This window comes from Tachysurus vachellii, chromosome 6 (assembly GCF_030014155.1).
Source record: "Tachysurus vachellii isolate PV-2020 chromosome 6, HZAU_Pvac_v1, whole genome shotgun sequence".
NCBI lineage: Eukaryota > Metazoa > Chordata > Actinopteri > Siluriformes > Bagridae > Tachysurus > Tachysurus vachellii.
This window is the reverse complement of record NC_083465.1, coordinates 30,154,855-30,172,354: the sequence shown is the minus strand read 5'-3', so window position 1 is coordinate 30,172,354 and position 17,500 is coordinate 30,154,855. Positions and strand designations below refer to the sequence as shown.

The 17,500-nt window shown below is 41.1% G+C and overlaps 1 protein-coding gene across 3 annotated transcripts in view; it reads left to right on the top strand.

The window, feature by feature from the left end:
* Positions 1–17,500, top strand: part of stox2a (storkhead box 2a) — a 57,041-nt gene that overhangs the window by 36,762 nt on the left and 2,779 nt on the right. For all 3 annotated transcript variants that reach the window (XM_060873240.1, XM_060873242.1, XM_060873241.1), the window contains 2 exons: positions 3,327–3,479; positions 13,119–15,621. In XM_060873240.1, coding sequence (XP_060729223.1) covers positions 3,327–3,479; positions 13,119–15,621 — 2,656 coding nt within the window. The remainder of the gene's footprint in view (positions 1–3,326; positions 3,480–13,118; positions 15,622–17,500) is intronic.

The following is a 17,500-nucleotide window of genomic DNA, read 5'->3' as shown; positions in this document are numbered from 1 at the left end:
TCTTTGCCCTTCTGGTGTCCAGAAGCATTTGATCAACTGACCCGAGCGAATAGGCAGGACTGTAAGGGTGAAGTTGTGTCGTGGTCTGACCATTTAAAGTTTTAAAAACAAATGCACTTTAAACTGAACCCTATAATCACAGGCAGCCAGTAAAGTGAAGCCAAAATTGGTGTTATATGGTCACACTTCCCGGAACTAGTCAAAAGACACGCAGCAGCATTTTGGACCACTCTGGACAGAGAGGACTGGCTAAGACCGATATAAAGTGCGTTGCAGTTATCCAGTCGAGATGTGCTACCTCTAGGTTCGAGCTTTCGGAAACACAACATGTCTTTTCACTGCTATGCTGATGACGTACAGATCTATTTTTCGATAAAACAGTCAAACTGATGATTTTGGCAATCTACTAGCATGTATGCAGGAGGTGAAAGACTGGTTGGCAGCTAATTTTTTAAAATTAAATGAGGAGAAAACTAAGGTTATAGTTTTCGGTCCTGAAGCTCACTTAGTGTCCGAGCAGCTAATAGATACCCCCTGTCAGTTGCCATCTCTGACAGGGTTAAAAGCCTGGGGTTTATCTTGGATTCTGAGTTAAAAAGGAATAACCAAATAAATTCTGTGGTTAAATCCAAACCATTTCTATCTCCTGCAGACTTTGAGAAAACGATCTCTGCGGTCGTTTTCTCTAGAATGGACCATTGTAATTCTCTGTATGTTGGGATTGATAAAAAAAAGCTCTGGCACGCTTGCAAAATATACAAAATGCTGCCTCCAGAATGATTAAGTCAGCCAAGAAAACGGACCATGTTACATCTTTATTAAGAGATCCTTGAATTGGCTGCCAGTCCAGTATAGAGTACACTACAAGATTATTGTTCTGGTTTTTAAAACACTACATAATTTGGCACCACCAAATCTTTCTGATTTGTTGTCGGTATACACCCCGTCTAGGTCGTCAAGATCAGAGAACCAAAATTCTCTTGTGACTGTGAGAACAAATTATAAACATAAAGGTGACAGAGCATTCTCGTGTGTTGGTTCTTTACAATGGAACGACCTTCTGCACTCCATCAGATCGGCAGAGTCGCTGGGTGTGTTTAAGGCCTTGCTAAAACCCCATTTATTAGAGGTAGCATGTGGGGCAGTCTGAGGGGGTTTGGCCTGTGGGTTTTTGCTAGTGATAGTGTAGCTTTTTGTTGTTTTAATATCTGCTTGTTTTTTTTTTTATTTTTCTTATACTGTATTGTGGTTGTATGCAACTCTTAAATTAAGTGTTTATACGACTGTTTGTGAAGCACCTTGGGCAACGTCGGTTGTATAATGTGTGCTATTTAAATAATAAAAAAAGAAAGAAAGATGTAACAAAGGCGTGGATTACCGTCTCAAATTGTTGCCTGGACACAAGAGGTTTTATTTTTGCCAGGTGCCTTAGGTGAAAAAAGCTGGACTTCATCAATTTGGCTATCCAATTTAAGATCAGCATCCATTTTAAAGCCTAGATTAGTTATCACAGGTCTAACATAGGATGCCAAGGGACCCAGGTCAACAGGGGGAGACTTACAGGAGCCATCTGGGCCAAACAACATCACTTCTGTCTTGTTATCATTAAAATGGAGAAAATTCTCTGCCATCCAAGCTTTAATGTCATCAAGACATGATTGGAGATGTGCAACGGTATATGTAATCATATGACATACACTGTTTTAAGTGAACTGAATGCCGTTTTATCTCTAAAGTGCTTTTAACAATGGACTTCAGATGAACTTATCCTCATCTGGGTAGACTTAAGTAGTTAAGGTACTAACACACATCCTGAAAGATCAAAGGTTTGCTCAGGTACAGAGGCACAAGATCATTCAGTGCTTTATAAGTCAGTATTTTATAATCAATGCCAAATTTGACAGGAGTGTGGATAAGATAGGAGTGATGTGTTTATATCTTAATAGCTAGGAGTATAACATACACAGATATGGCTCTAGTTAGGACTCTAGCTGCTGTGTTCTGGACTAACTGGAGCTTGTTTATGCTCCTACTAGAACATCCAGACAGTAAAGCATTACAATAATCCAACCTAGAGGTAACAAATGCATACAGTAGTGTTTCTGCATCATGTAATGACATCATATTTCTTATCTTAGCAATATTTCTGAGGCTACTCTAGTGATATTATCTACATGAGCTTTAAAGTGACCGGTATCAATAATCACTCCGAGGTCTTTTACTGCTGCACATGATGTAATAGAAAGACCATCCAGAGTTACTCTGTAATCAGAAAGCTTACTTCTGTCTGTCTGTGGTCCTGGTACAAGAACTTCTGTGTGTCAGGGTTAAGCAGGAGGAAGTTAGTAAGCGTCCACTGTCTGATGCCTTTTCACACATGATGTATAATTTATGATTGAGGAGCCTGTAAGCATTGAAATCCATCTCATAGTACTCTAGCGTATTGCTAATATATTGCTGCATGAATAGTTATCGCTTGAATTGTCTTCAACACTAGTTAAGAATAGCACATGATCCAGCACCTCCACTTCGTTTACATGTGTGTGTGTGTGTGTGTGTGTGTGTGTGTGTTCCTGTAATTTGTCGTATTAAAGTAACAGTGATGTTTGTGTTTGTGTCCTGCTTGGTCATAACTCTGCTGTCTGTGGCACATGGTGTAGATGTTCATTAGAAACTCTTCTCTATCTTCTGTTATTTTGTAGATTGTGTGTCAATAATAGAATGTAGTATCAACACAGTCAAGCTGGCATCCGTTCCTAAACTCCACTCTGTCTCATGCACACACACACACACACACACACACACACACACAGATATGATCAATCGTTATGAGTCAGTGTGTTCTAAATGGAATGTGTGTTCTAGACACGACTCATCTGCTCTAATATTTCTTACAGTAATCTCACTAATGCTATAACGTGGTAATCAAATACAACATGATTTAATAGAAGGAATGTGAGCCGACTTCCCTTATATAAATCCGGTGTGTGTTTGTGTGTGTGTGGGTTTTTTTCCCCCTTTGGAATGGAAATTGACATGTACAAGGATCTTAATGCAAGCAATACTAAATCATCGGTGTAAGGTGACACACACACACACACACACACACACACACAGTGGGTTTTTCTTCACCACCGTCACCTCAGACTTGCTCATTAGCGATAAACATACATTTAATTTTAAAGTTGTAAGTATTGGAAAGACGTTCTCAGTGCTTAAGGTGCTGGATTACTGATCGTTTTTTTTTATTCCTATGAAGCTGCTTTGTGACAATATCTATTGTTGAAAAAGCTGAAACTTTTGTGTGTCCGTGTGTGTCTCTGTAGGTGACGTGTCCCCCATCAGCATGTCTCCTATCAGCCAGTCTCAGTTTATTCCGCTTGGTGAGATCCTGTGTTTGGCCATTTCAGCCATGAACTCAGCACGCAAGCCTGTTACACAGGACGCCCTGATGGAGCACCTGACCACCTGCTTCCCAGGTACACACACACACACACACACACACACACACACACACTCACACACACACACACTGTGAGGACATGTGTCAGTTGGTATTACTCCACCTCCTATAGGCTCCACTTACCATGATGTCATGGTTTAATGTTATTTAAAATATGAGATCTTAATGATGAGATGTTTTAAAAAACCATGTGGAAATGTAAAAATGTTGTTTTTAAACATTTTGTTTTTGATAATATTTATAGTCCATCTACATAAAAAAAGCAAAACCAATTTCAGAAACTCTCTCATGAGCACATCAGAGGAAACCGTTAGATCAAAAGCCTCAAGAATAACCATATGAGCTGCGTACTGATGGTCAGACAGATCAGTATATAGAGATATGGGAAAAACAACAGCAGTGTTCTAAAGTTCTCAAAGGAAAAAGACTAACATGAGGGTTTATACGTGAACTGATGATGAGGAGGAACGATGAACAACCTGAAGACAAAATGTTGTGTGTGTGTGTGTGTGTGCGTGAGACACAGCCTCCATCGTTACATTACGTTGATTCACTGCACTCACATCAGCAGCTGCAGGGTTTTCGGGAATAACGACTCAAACACATCCCTAATCAATATTGTGCTGACGAGGGGTTTGCAGCTCTATGATGTCATCCTGGTGTTGTCCATCATGGCGCATGATGAGAAATGTAGAGTCGATAGAGAGCCTCAAAGCATGATGGGAAATTATACAGTAGCAGTGCTGCTTCTTATACTTATTTATGGCTGATGTTTATGATGTCTGTAACTTGTTTGGCTTAAATACTGGAGTTATTGTAATCAGGATTGACTTTATACAAAACACACACACACACACACACCATTGTTCTGTACATCTAAATTATCTTGATGTTTTCATGACATTTTCAGCAATAATAATAATAATAATAATAATAATAATAATAATAATAATAATAATAATAATTAGAACGTACATTTCCTGAAGAAAATGTGAATGGTGCTTGCACGTGGAAAATCCCAGAGACTAGTCGAGACGAGCACGTGACGTCATCAAAATACACGTGAGGAAGTTCCGCTCATTGTTCTGAGTGTTTTGATATGTCACATGTTCTTGTTGTGCTAACTTTTTGATTTCGCTTATTTTGGGGGTGTGGCTACACGTGACGTCATCAGAATACCCGCGAGCAAGTTCCCCTCATTGTTGTGAGTGTTTTGATATGCCACATGTCCATGTTGCAAAAAGTTTTTTGATTTTGCATATTTTGGGCGTGGGGCTGCGGCACAACTGGAAGGCCAGTCGTTACACCAATTTAAAAGTTTGTTCAGAGTATCACCCTAAAGGAGCTGGCTGAGTTTGGTGTAGATAGTTCGAAAGCTTGCCGAGTTATAAACCTCCAAAGTTTATAATGGGAGTCCATGGGAAAAAAGGCCACTTTGAGACCCGGTACCTGAAGTACCGGTACTCGGATCACTTAGAAAAGTCATAGCACACCTCTCCTCAATGAGCCGGTCGATTTGACACGTCATTCATGGGTCTAGGACAAAAAGCTGCGGGACAAGTTACGTGCCGAAGTTTTGTCCGGCACAATAATAATAATGTTGCTTTGCAAGCACCATTAATAATAATAATCGTCCAAATCGCTGATTTTACACAATTTCTTTTGTGAATTTGCACTAAAATACACCTTTTATTCTTGTCTTTATACATGTTCTAATTGTTGCATCCATATGTAGAAAAAAAATTATATTAACCAAAACATGTCATTTTTTTTTTTTTACATAATACAGATGCATCCCAATGAATGAGAATGTCGAGGAAAAGTTCATTTATTTCAGTAATTCAACTCAAATAATGAAACTGGTGTATTATATAAATTCAGTACACACAGACTGAAGTAGTTTAAGTCTTTGGTTCTTTTAATTGTGATGATTTTGACTCACATTTAACAAAAACCCACCAATTCACCAATTCACCAATCCCACCAATCTCCAAAAATTTGAATACTTCATAAGACCAATAAAAAAACATTTTTAGTGAATTGTTGGCCTTCTGGGAAGTTTGTTCATTTACTGTATATGTACTCAATACTTGGTTGGGGCTCCTTTTGCTTTAATTACTGCCTCAGTTCGGCATGGAGGTGATCAGTCTGTGGCACTGCTGAGGTGGTGTGGAAGACCAGGTTTCTTTGACAGTGGCCTTCAGCTCATCTGCATTTTTTGGTCTCTTGTTTCTCATTTTCCTCTTGACAATAGCTCATAGATTCTCTATGCGGTTCAGGGCTGGTGAGTTTGCTGGCCAGTCAAGCACACAACACCATGGTCAATTTACCAACTTTTGGTGCTTTTGACAGTGTGGCAGGTGCCAAATCCTGCTGGAAAATAACATTAGCATCTTTAAAAAGCTGCTCAGCAGAAGGAAGAATGAAGTGCTCTAAAATGACTTGGTAAACGTCTGCAGTGACTTTGGTTTTATAGTAGACCAACACTAGCAGATGACATTGCATGCCAAATCATCACAGACTGTGGAAACTTAACACTGGACTTCAAGCAAATTGAGTTTCTCAAGTCAAGTCAAGAGTCAAGTCAAGACGCTTTTATTGTCATTACAACCATATATACAGTAGGTGTTACAGTACACAGTGACATGAGACAACGTTTCTCCAGGATCAGGGTGTTACATAAAACATAGACAGAGCTATAAGGGCTTAGTAAGTAAGAGCCACATAAAGTGCATCTGTGTGACCTGGTGCAGACAGTGCAGGACAAGACAAACAAGACAGACAAGACAGTGTGGGACAAGACAGTGCAGGACAAGACAAACAAGACAGACAAGACAGTGCAGGACAAGACAAACAAGACAGTGCAGAACAAGACAAACAAGACAGTGCAGGACAAGACAAACAAGACAGTGCAGGACAAGACAAACAAGACAAATAAGACAGTGCAGGACAAGACAAACAAGACAGTGCAGGACAAGGCAAACAAGACAGACAAGACAGTGCAGGACAAGACAAACAAGACAAACAAAACAGTGCAGGACAAAAGACAGTGCAGGCAAAAAATACAAAACAATACACACAAAAAAAGACAATGTACAAAAACAGCACTGACCAGTGTAAATACTGTATGTTCAATCAATATTACGTGTGCAGAAATACTGGAATGAACACAATTGTATTACAGCAGCAGTTACATAAGGTATTATAAAGTATTGTGCAAAACAGCGATCGACTGAAATTTGAGACAGCATGTGTAAAGAGCGAAAACAGTGTGAAAAATATGCTGGTTGATATGATGGTGCTGTGTACATGGATGTAAATTGGAAGAGTGTGTATTTGTTGTGGGTCATTTGCAGTCCATACGGTTGATTTGTGTGTGTGTGTGTGTGTGTGTGTATTGTGCTCGGTACAGTTGAGTTCAGTTATTGAAGAGTCTGATGGCTTGTGGAAAAAACTGTTACACAATCTGGACTTTGAGGCAGGACACTGTAGACTTCTTAGGAACAGGGACAATGGTGGTTGTCTTGAGACAGGTAGGAACAATGGCACTGCTCAGGGAAATGTTGAAGATCTCAGTGAAGACATCCGCTAGGTGTTCTGCACATTCCCTGAGCCCTCTGCCAGGAATGTTGTCTGGTCCAGCAGCCTTCCGTGGGTTAGCTCTGCGTTGTGTTCTTGTGTGCACTTGGCCATTGATAGACAGAGGTCACGCCATCAATGCACTTGCCGATGTAACTGGTCACTGATGCTGTGTACTCCTCCAAGTTGACTCCTCCAACTTGACCAAGTTGGTTGCAGCCTCCCTGAAGATGTTCCATTCAGTGCACTCAAAGCAGTCCTGAAGAGCAGAGGTGGCTCCTGCTGGCCAGGTTTTCACCTGCATCATAACCCGTTTAGAGTTAACCAGTCTGACGAGTGGTCAGTATGCTGGAATTAGCATAACATAGATGTGGTCTGAGTAGCCGAGGTGGGGGCGGAGCTCTGCACTATACGCGTCAGGAAAGTTTGCAATGAGAGGTGAAAACATGCTGGATCTTGTTTACACAAAGTCCACATACTGATAAAATTTATGGAGCACTGATTTGAGATGATTGAAATCTCCAGCAATGATAAACAGTCCATCTTGGTGAATATTCTGCAGCTTGCTAATAGCCCCATAGAGTTCACATAGCGCCTCTTTAGCATTAGCGCTGGGGGGAATGTGCACTCCGACAATGAAAACCATGGTGAATTCTTGTGGTAAATGAAATGGCCCGCATCTGTCACAAACTCCACTATCGATGAACAGTAACTAGAAACAAGCACAGAGTTCTTACACCATTCTGTGTTGATGTAAACACACACACACCACCAACGCAAGCCTTACTGTACAGAGCTGCGTTTCTGTCGGCTCGAAACCAGATGGGCCCTTCTAGCTGAATGACGCCGTCCGGAACTCTGTCGCTGAGCCACGTCTCCAGGAAAACAAAGATGCAGCAGTTTCTAAACTCTTGCCATGTAGTGTGTTCAAGTCAGATGTAGTCCAGTTTATTGTCCAGGGAGCAAACATTGGAAAGAAGAATGGACGGGTGATGGCTTCGCCTGATACTGGAGACCAGGAGAAGGGACGCCGAAAGCAGTGCTTGAGGAAGCGGAGACAGGAGGCCTGGTCTCCGCAGCAGGCCGAGGTCACGTAGCCTTTTCAGCACATCATCGTGTAGGTTGGTTGGTGCACGATTTCTGTTTTGTACTAACTTCTGGTGGTTGAATACACGAACAATGCTGTCTCTGGTGTCCATGTACTAGCAATAGTCAGGCATAAATAGCACCATATTGTATCCGGAGTGGCCGCTGCATGCTACTGCCACTAGGACCTTGGTTTCCAAATGAAAGAAAAAACTTGTTGGACTACTGGGAAACAGTCCAGTTCTTCTTCTCCTTAGCCCAGCTTAGATGCCTCTGACATTGTGTGTGGTTCAAGAGTGGCTAAACAAGTGGAATACAACAACTGTAGCCAAATCCTTGACACGTCTGTGTGTGGTGGCTCTTTATGCCTTGGCCCCAGCCTCAGTCCATTCCATGTGAAGTCCACCCAAATTCTTGGATTGATTTTGCTTGACAAGCCTCTCAAGGCTGTGGTTCTCTCAGTTGGAGCATCTTTTTCTTCCACTCAACTTACTGCTAAAGGGGTGGTAAAACACGATTTCACTTTTCTAACTTTAGCTAGTGTGTAATGTTCCTGTTTGAGCATAGAAAATATCTGCAAAGTTACAACGTTCAGTTTTAAGCGAAGGGAGATATTTGCTTTTAAACAAATCCATTTCTAAGGACTACAGCAAACGGCCGGTAGGGACTACACGACATTCCTCCAGAGTTGCTGACGTCACTAAGCCCAATATTTACATAAACCCCTTCTCCGAGAATATTAAATAAAACTACTGGTAAAGGTAAGGGGCATGACGTTTCCGAAAAACGTGCACTAGGCGGTTAGCGAATCACAACACACTGGGCCAGCTAACCACTCTAAGCCCATTGCTATTTTTGAGGGACTGGCTTCATAGAACCCGGAAACCATCAGACCATTTTACAAGGAGGGACAGAGCAGTGTAGAATAAAGGTAAAATATATGAAAAATAATGCAATTTCTTAAAAAACGAAGCATGAATACATGTTACAGTGCACCCCACAAACACAATCAAGCCTTCGAAAAAACGTGTTTTACCACCCCTTTAACATGCTTCGATACAACACTCTGTGAACAGCCAGCTTTTTTGGCAATTAATGTTTGTGGCTTTCCCTCCTTACAATTGTCAGTACAATTGGACAATTGTCAGATCAGCAGTCTTCCTTATGATTGTGTAGCCTAGGGAGAGACCAAATTGAGAGACCATTTTGATGGCTCAGGAAACCTTTGCAGGTGTTTTGAGTTGTTTAACTGACTGACATGTGACCATATTCTCATTTTTTGACATAGAGAATTGGCGGGTTTTTGTTAAATGTGAGCAAAAATCATCACAATTAAAAGAACCAAAGACTTAAACTACTTCAGTCTGTGTGTACTGAATTTATATAATACAGGAGTTTCACTATTTGAGTTGAATTACTGAAATAAATGAACTTTTCCAAGACATTCCAATTTATTGAGATGCACCTGTACATTTAAATGAAATGACCGTGTTTCTGCCAAACATTATTTTTAAGACTGATTATCGTGTTCACTAAAACTCACTAAAAACTCACTGCTCATTTTTCTGGAAACCTGCGTTAAAAGACAGATTTTTTCAGTGCAAATGACATGACTAATTACAGTGAAATCCTATGTACAGCAGAGGATTTATGCTTGATTTGGTGATGAAAAACAAACCACAGTGTATTTCTGAAACCCCATCTTGAAGTTCTGTTTTTACACTTTGTTGAACTGGTGGCTGATGGGCAGTGTTGTGCTAGTCACTAAGAAATAGTAACTAGTTACAGTTACTAGTTACTTCATTCAAAAAATAACTCAATTACTTTGTTGATTACTTAAACCAAAAAGTAACGCGTTACTGTTAAAAGTAACTTTTTATTTACTTTTTTAAAGAAATAATGAGCATGTTTCCACTTAGAGAAACTCGTCTTGCTCTCGCCTCGACTCCCAGTTACTGCCGCACATACTTGAATAAACGGGAACACTCCCACAGTGCAGCGTCTTTGTGTTTACAGGTTGGCATCCACCAATCCTACAATGCATCGCTGCTGTAAACAGGTTAGGCTTTAGGCTACACTTCAGCCAAAATGAATTAATTTAAAAAAGTAACGGACAAACGCTCTCCTGAAAGCACTGTGGGTTAATTGAAGATGTGGCCTGAACTTGGAAAAATACAATGAACTATTGATCAGACGAGCCAGTGGTCAGAGTTAACGTCTCTCCTGAGGAACCTTGTGAAGCCTTTATGTGAAGTGTTAAGCAGAACTTCTGCTGACGAAGCAAGACACAGTGTGATGGCTACATCGTCACTACAACACTGTCGATGCCCAGTTGGACCGAGCTCTGCTGACAACACACACGTTCTCCATAGCTGTACTAGAACCTCACTCGTGCGCCATTGTGTAGAGTGATTATTGTGTGTAACATGAGGATTTGCCATATTCAGAGTAACTCTCTTCAGTCCGAGACTTTCTGCATGTCAATATTTAAAATCAGGTTACATAGCTGCTTAAATTCATGTTCAGCGTCTCCTCCAGATTATTCAGAGAACCTGTGTGTAGTTCACGTAAGGTTTAAACCTTCAAAACCAGAAAGTAAAACAGGGATAGAAAATGAGGACTGAAGAAGTAAATAGTGTTATAAATTTAATACAACAGAAAAGAAAAGCAAGACATGATGAAAATTTTTGAAAAAAGTCAAAAATTATCAAAATAATAAAACATTAAAGCAATTCTTTAGCATTTGTTTATTGCATTTGCAGGTAAAACGTGAACATTCATGTTACCTATTGTTGTTACATCACACTCTTAGTCAGTGTGCTGGACTTAATAAAGCTCATCATTTAGATCAGAATCATGTGGAACAGAGACACACTTCTCAAACTCCGCCCACATGCGTAACTCACACGTAACGTCCGAGAAATTTTGAATAGTAATGTGCACAATTTTACTATTGACATTTTATTACACACTACACATTCCAAATACGACGCTAAGAGAAAATCCTGAATACAAAAGAAAATCGAACAATTTGCTATTTAAATGTTTTACAAATTACACTGAGAGATTAGAATAGTTTTTGTCATGACCAATCAGAGAGCAAAGCTGCCAGACTTGACCGAAATTAGCGCCATGATTTCTTTATCTAACTTTGGAGGCGGGGGAAAAACAAGTGGAGTATCCATAGTTGCGTCATATTGTTATGGCAACTGCCAGGGTATGATGTAATGGTGGGCAACACTTAACCCTGACCAGTTATAGCTTATGTTCTGCTTTAGCCTACTTGATTCTGTGAGTTAGTGAGTGAGTGAGTGAGTGAGTGAGTGAGTGAGTGAGTGAGTGAGTGTGAGAGGGAGAGAGAGAGAGAGGGAGGGAGAGAGAGAGAGAGAGAGAGAGAGAGAGAGAGAGAGAGAGAGGTGTAAAGCTGATTGAAGTTATACAAGAACCAGAAAAAAGTAAGGACATTGTGTACTCTGTGTGGACACTTCTGTTGTGGAACAGTCACAAGTCTAAGATACTTTAAGGCTCTGTGTTCTGTTGCATCCCATAACAAACATTGTATTTATATCACAGTTTATATTACAGCCCCAATCTTCTTTTCCTCTCAGTGATTTGAAATTGAGCCACAGAATTCTTCTGTGTGTGTTCACAGTTTGGTTTCCATCTTAAAATTTAAAATTCAAATGACATTGAACATTAGAATGTAAAATGTCACTTGTATTTTAAATTTTGCTAGCTGCATTAGTTAGTTAGGACTGAGTAGCGGTTCAGCTGAGAATAAAGGGTTTTGTTTCACTTTATATAAATGTTGATTGTCAAGAACACAATACTACATAAAAGGTCTTATTGTCAGTCATCTATCATTGTCTGTAAACATTTGTTTTCAGTTAGTTGGCATTTGTTCTAGTGTGTTTGTTCTGTTTTGTTCTAGCTTGTACTAGTCTGCTAGTTCAACATGAACTATTTGTGTTGTTTTATCTGGCTACTTGTAAAATTGTAGGAGATACTGCATTTTCTACTCATGATATTTTCTCAGAGAACAATTGCCATGTGCTTTGGTTTGATCATTAATTATGAATTATTCCCAGTTGTGATTGTATGTTGTCACAGTATTGGAGGTTGGTGTCAGAGCATTTTAATGGATATGAACATAAATAAATCAGAGATCTCTTACAATATCAGTATTTATACATTCCTAGTTTTATATTCTGAATTGTCTGCCAGTTCCATGAACTCTTTTGTCATTTGCCATTCACTGTGATGACTGCAAAGACATATCCATCAGTTGTAATACACAGTATCACCTTATTGGACCATTCATGCTTTTGCATCTGAAGGTAACTGAATCACTGAACTATATCAGAATGAAAGGCAACAGCAAAGCTGCACACTACAATGCTTGTATTAACAAGCACCCTTGAATACTCTTTAAAAAAATCCATTGTGTCATGTTTCAGAAACTCAATGATTATTTGTGATTGTTATATGATTGTTATTAATTACATTTACAATAAATGGAAATGACACAAATGTAAATGAAATAACCTGTCTTCAGTAGTCAATCTTGGTCAGTAATCTTGGTCAAGGACTTTGTAGATCTGGAGCCTATCCTGGAAACCCTGTGTGTGAGGAGGTTACAAACCCTGGATGGAAGGCCACTCTTTTACATCTGCGACAGCTAGGACAGTCCATCTTCTGGCAAAAGAAAGGAACCAGAGAACACCTACATGGAGACAGGGAAAACATATAAAACTCCAAGATGCAACTGGGAGCTCTGAGGTGGCAGCTACCCATTATGCTACTGTGCCACTCAATAACCATTATTTTACAAGTGTGCATTTAACATGTACAGTCTTTGATAGTGAATTGATTCATTCAGGTGTGTAAGTAAGTGTTATGGAATTTTAGCAGTGGCTAATGACTAATAACTAATGGCTAGTGTTTTTGCAGAAAACACACTTATGGTTTTTCTCCTGCCTATTTCCCTTAGGTGTACCTACACCAAGTCCAGAGATCCTGCGTCACACACTCAACATGCTTGTTCGAGAGCGGAAGATCTACCCCACACCTGAGGGCTACTTCATCGTCACTCCTCAAACTTACTTCATTACTCCTTCCCTCATTCGCACCAACAGCAAATGGTACCACCTGGACGATCGGCAGCAGCAACAACAACAACAACAACAGCAGCAGCTGCAACAACAACAACAGCAACAACAACAACAGCAGCAACAACAACAGCAGCAACAGCAATGTACATCGCCACAGTCTGGCACAATCACCCCTTCCACATCGGGCTGTGTGCGTGAAAGACTAAACCACAAAAATCACTGCGATTCTTACAACTCCTACCGTGATGAGGTGCCTAGCAATCACACCACACTTCAAAGGAAGTCACCAAAAGAACCTAAAGGAGATCCTCCCTCATACCCACAGCCCCCACCTCCTCCAGCAAACATGCAACACCCATCAGATCCAGACAAGAGCAGGACCAATCCTTCCTTTACATATAAGACAGACACTTTGACCAAGAAGAAGGAAGGCAGTACTGGGGGCAGCAGCGAAAGGCAATCAAAAAAGTTTGGGTTGAAGCTTTTCCGCCTGAGCTTCAGGAAAGATAAAACAAAGCAGCTGGCAACCTTTTCCGCACAGTTCCCACCGGAGGAATGGCCTCTGAGGGATGAGGACACACCTTCTTCTGTTTCTATCCCCCGTGAGGTGGAGATGGAGATCATCCGGCGCATCAATCCAGACCTGACAGTAGAAAACGTGGCACGCCATACAGCGGTGATGAAGCGTCTAGAGGAGGAACGTGCCCAGCGCTGTAAGGCAAATTCATCCGCTCAGCACAGTGCCCGAAGCCGTCGCAGCCGAGGTCATCGTCGTGTCCCACATGGAAAATCACGCTCGCATAGTAAGACTCGTGCCTCTCGTGGCGATCCATCTGAGGGCTCCAATCTAGACCTAGCAGCGGTTGGATTGGATAGGGATTATAGATTCTTTAGTCAGTCACTGGTGCGCTCACCTAGGGAGGGGATGTATACAGTAGAGCGTAGGAGTGGTGCTGCCTACCTCGTCCATAGCAACCCTAACATTGCTGAATCGTATTTCCCAGTTACCCCTGAATGGGATGTATCAGGAGAGCTAGCAAAAAGGCGGACAGAAATGCCATTCCCTGAGCCTTCACGTGGGACTTCCCATTCCAGAGTGCATCGGAGTCACAGCCACACACAGGACCGCAAATCTCGGAATGAACGGACAGATAAAGCCAAGGAAAGGTCGCGATCTATGGACAACTCCAAAGGACCACTGGGAGGTGGAAGCTCCTTGTTAGGCCCTCCTGAAGACTATGATCGGAGTCCGGACCACCGAAGCCGCTACTACACCGATGATGGGACATTAAGGGCCTCATCACAGAAATCGTCCCACTATTCACGCATTATGTTTTCGGCTGCTAAGTTCAGCTCCGAGATATCTGTTCCTGATATGGGCAAGATGAGCCTTGACACTCCTTTGGAGCGAAACAAGAGCAGGGACAGCCTGCCAGCTTACAGTGACATGAAGGCATTGTCGCCCAAGCCTCTGGCCGATGACTACTTCCAGTGCAATACGTCGAATGAAACAATCCTAACAGCCCCGTTACCACTGGGCAAATCTGACCACGACACTTTAACGGCATCAGACGGAATCTGCAAGGGATCTCCGGCTGATCGCCAGACACCGCACCTCACTTCCCCTCATCCCATGGAGTACAAAGAGGATGCCTCTGCCTCCAAGGGACACAATGGCTCTGGTAAACCCACACCAAGCCAGACTCCAGAGCCCAATTCTAGTGGGCGTTTAATACAGCATCAGCAACACAATGCTGACCCTGGGGGAGGAGGTGGTGGTGGCAGTGGTGTGATGGTGGATAAGAGGAAAGAGATTTTCAGCAAAGACACTTTGTTCAAACCACCACACAGCATCTTGACAATGAGCTACGTTGACACTGGCTACTCGAAGTCAGGCACATTGCGAAAGACGCCGCACATGAAATCATCTGAGGTGCTTGATACTTTAGAACCCCAGCCTCCACCTATCTCTGGCCCTTCACCTGCATCCGCCCCAGCACCTACCGGTCCAGAACAGGGAATCCCGTCTACATCAGAAGCCACCTTTGACTACTACAACGTGTCGGATGACGACGACGAGGAGGTGGAGGAAGCCTCTCATAAAGAGACGGCTCCACCAGAGGGAAAGGTTAGGACCGGGGGAGGAGAGAGTGGTGGTGGTGGTGGAGTCAGTGTTGGGGGTGGGGTTGGGGGTGGGACTATGCAGTGGCTGCTGGAGCGAGAAAAGGAACGGGATCTACAAAGGAAATTTGATAATAACCTGACTCTGCTGAGCCCCAAGGAGAATGAGAACACCAACAGCCAGAAGTCTGCGCACTCAGCACGCCTGGACAGTATGGACAGCAGCAGTGTGACCGTAGACAGTGGATTTAACTCACCACGGTAAGAATGAGGGTTTTTATATTTTTGAGCTACAACTGGTAAAGATGACTTACCATCAGTAACATTACCGTTCATATGTAATACTGTTCATAGAACTGTTTAGGATGAGATTTGTGTTTCTTGTTTATGAATATCAGCTTCTCAACTTGATTCATAAGATTTGTCATCACTTCAATGTCCACTTGTGGTCCATTGGGAATTGAACTTTTGAGTTGGAGAAACCTTGATCATTTTAAACCTTGAACACATTAGCTGGGTACACATAACTAGCTGTTGTTCTGACTGGATAATTAGCAAATGTACCACTTAGCTAGCTTTATTGCTAGATATCTAGCTTGTCCATTAGACACTGAATGTACATAAGCTGTCATGAAATAATAAAATCCAGTTCGCAGTGAGCAAATCAAAATACTAAATTTTGAAAGTGTTACATCTTATTGATCTGGTATTAATTTATTACAAATGTCAAATTCACTGGTTTTGTTGTTTCCAAAAATAAAATCATGTCAATGCAGGGTGTATAAGTTCTGCTCTAAGGGGGGTTTAAAGGAGTTATGTATCTTCCAAGCATCCTTAATATGTTGACAGGTATTTTCTCACAGGTAACGGAGAAAGGAAGTCAACAAGGCCTTGTTTAAAATTCCACAATGTGGTAGTAGCTAACCAGCTAGCTAAGTGTTTATAAGTCACAGAATTTGTTTTCACAGTTAAAAGTAGAAAGTATGATGAGTCATAGCACCATGCTAAACACTACCTGCAATGAAAATCAATTAGGGGTGTAACCATATTGTGGTCATTTGTTATAACTGCCACTTAGTTGTAGCTGACAAATCTTATTATAGCTAGCTACCTAAATTTTAGCTAGATAGCTAAGACCACACATTAGTAGTACGAGGTGCATTATTTTGAGGCAGTGTAATATATAGTGTGGTATAAAACAATTTGTGTGTGGGGGATTGGTTCTTATTCTTTTAGCATAAATGGTGATTCATGCCTCAGGTCTCCTCATCGCTATGTCTAAAATTTCTTGCTAGCAATCTGAACATTAAGTGAAAATAATACATTTAGTATTCAGTTTGAAAGTACACAATTTAGGATTTAACAACAGATAAGGAAAGTAGTCATGCTAGCTATTGTTCTAGCTGCTAAGTGCTTTAAGAGCATAATCAGCAGGGCATGCTACATAGTGGATAACTTTTGGTAACTGACATAAATACAGTAATTAATAATTTTAAGAATCAGATGAAGGCTGATGGAAACTTTTATTCCACAACTACAAAGCCATTGCTACTTTTTGTTTTCTGGATAGGATTTTAATGTGTTCTCTCTCTCTCTCTCTCTCTCTCTCTCTCTCTCTCTCTCTCTCTCTCTCTCTCTCTTTCTAAATTCTCTGAAAATAATAAACTTGATAATAAACTGATGGTTCATCGTGATGTAACAGTTATGACAGGAAAGGATTTTTTCAGGTCACTCTTTAATGAGCGCTTGTATCTGACCTCAGTGTGGGGTGTCAGCAGGACTCAAGTCTTATAACTGCTTATAAAAGGATTATGTCATAAACATAAGAAACTCTAATCCATTACAGCTCTTAAAAAGAGGAATAGACAGTAATCAGATTACGGATACTTTGAGAAAATAAGTTACAATTATTTGAGGGATTACTTGCAAATAGTGAAGGTTTTTAACAGTTGTAAATCCTTGTGTAGCAGAGATGCACCTCCAAATAGTGACATGGAAAAGAATGTTTTGATCAACTTTGTTCTTTCTATCTCTCTATGTCTCTGTCTATCGCTCTCTCTTTCTGTCTGTCTGTCTCTGTCTGTCTGTCTGTCTGCTTGTTTGTCTGTCACTGTCTGTATGTCTCTGTCTCTCTGTCTAT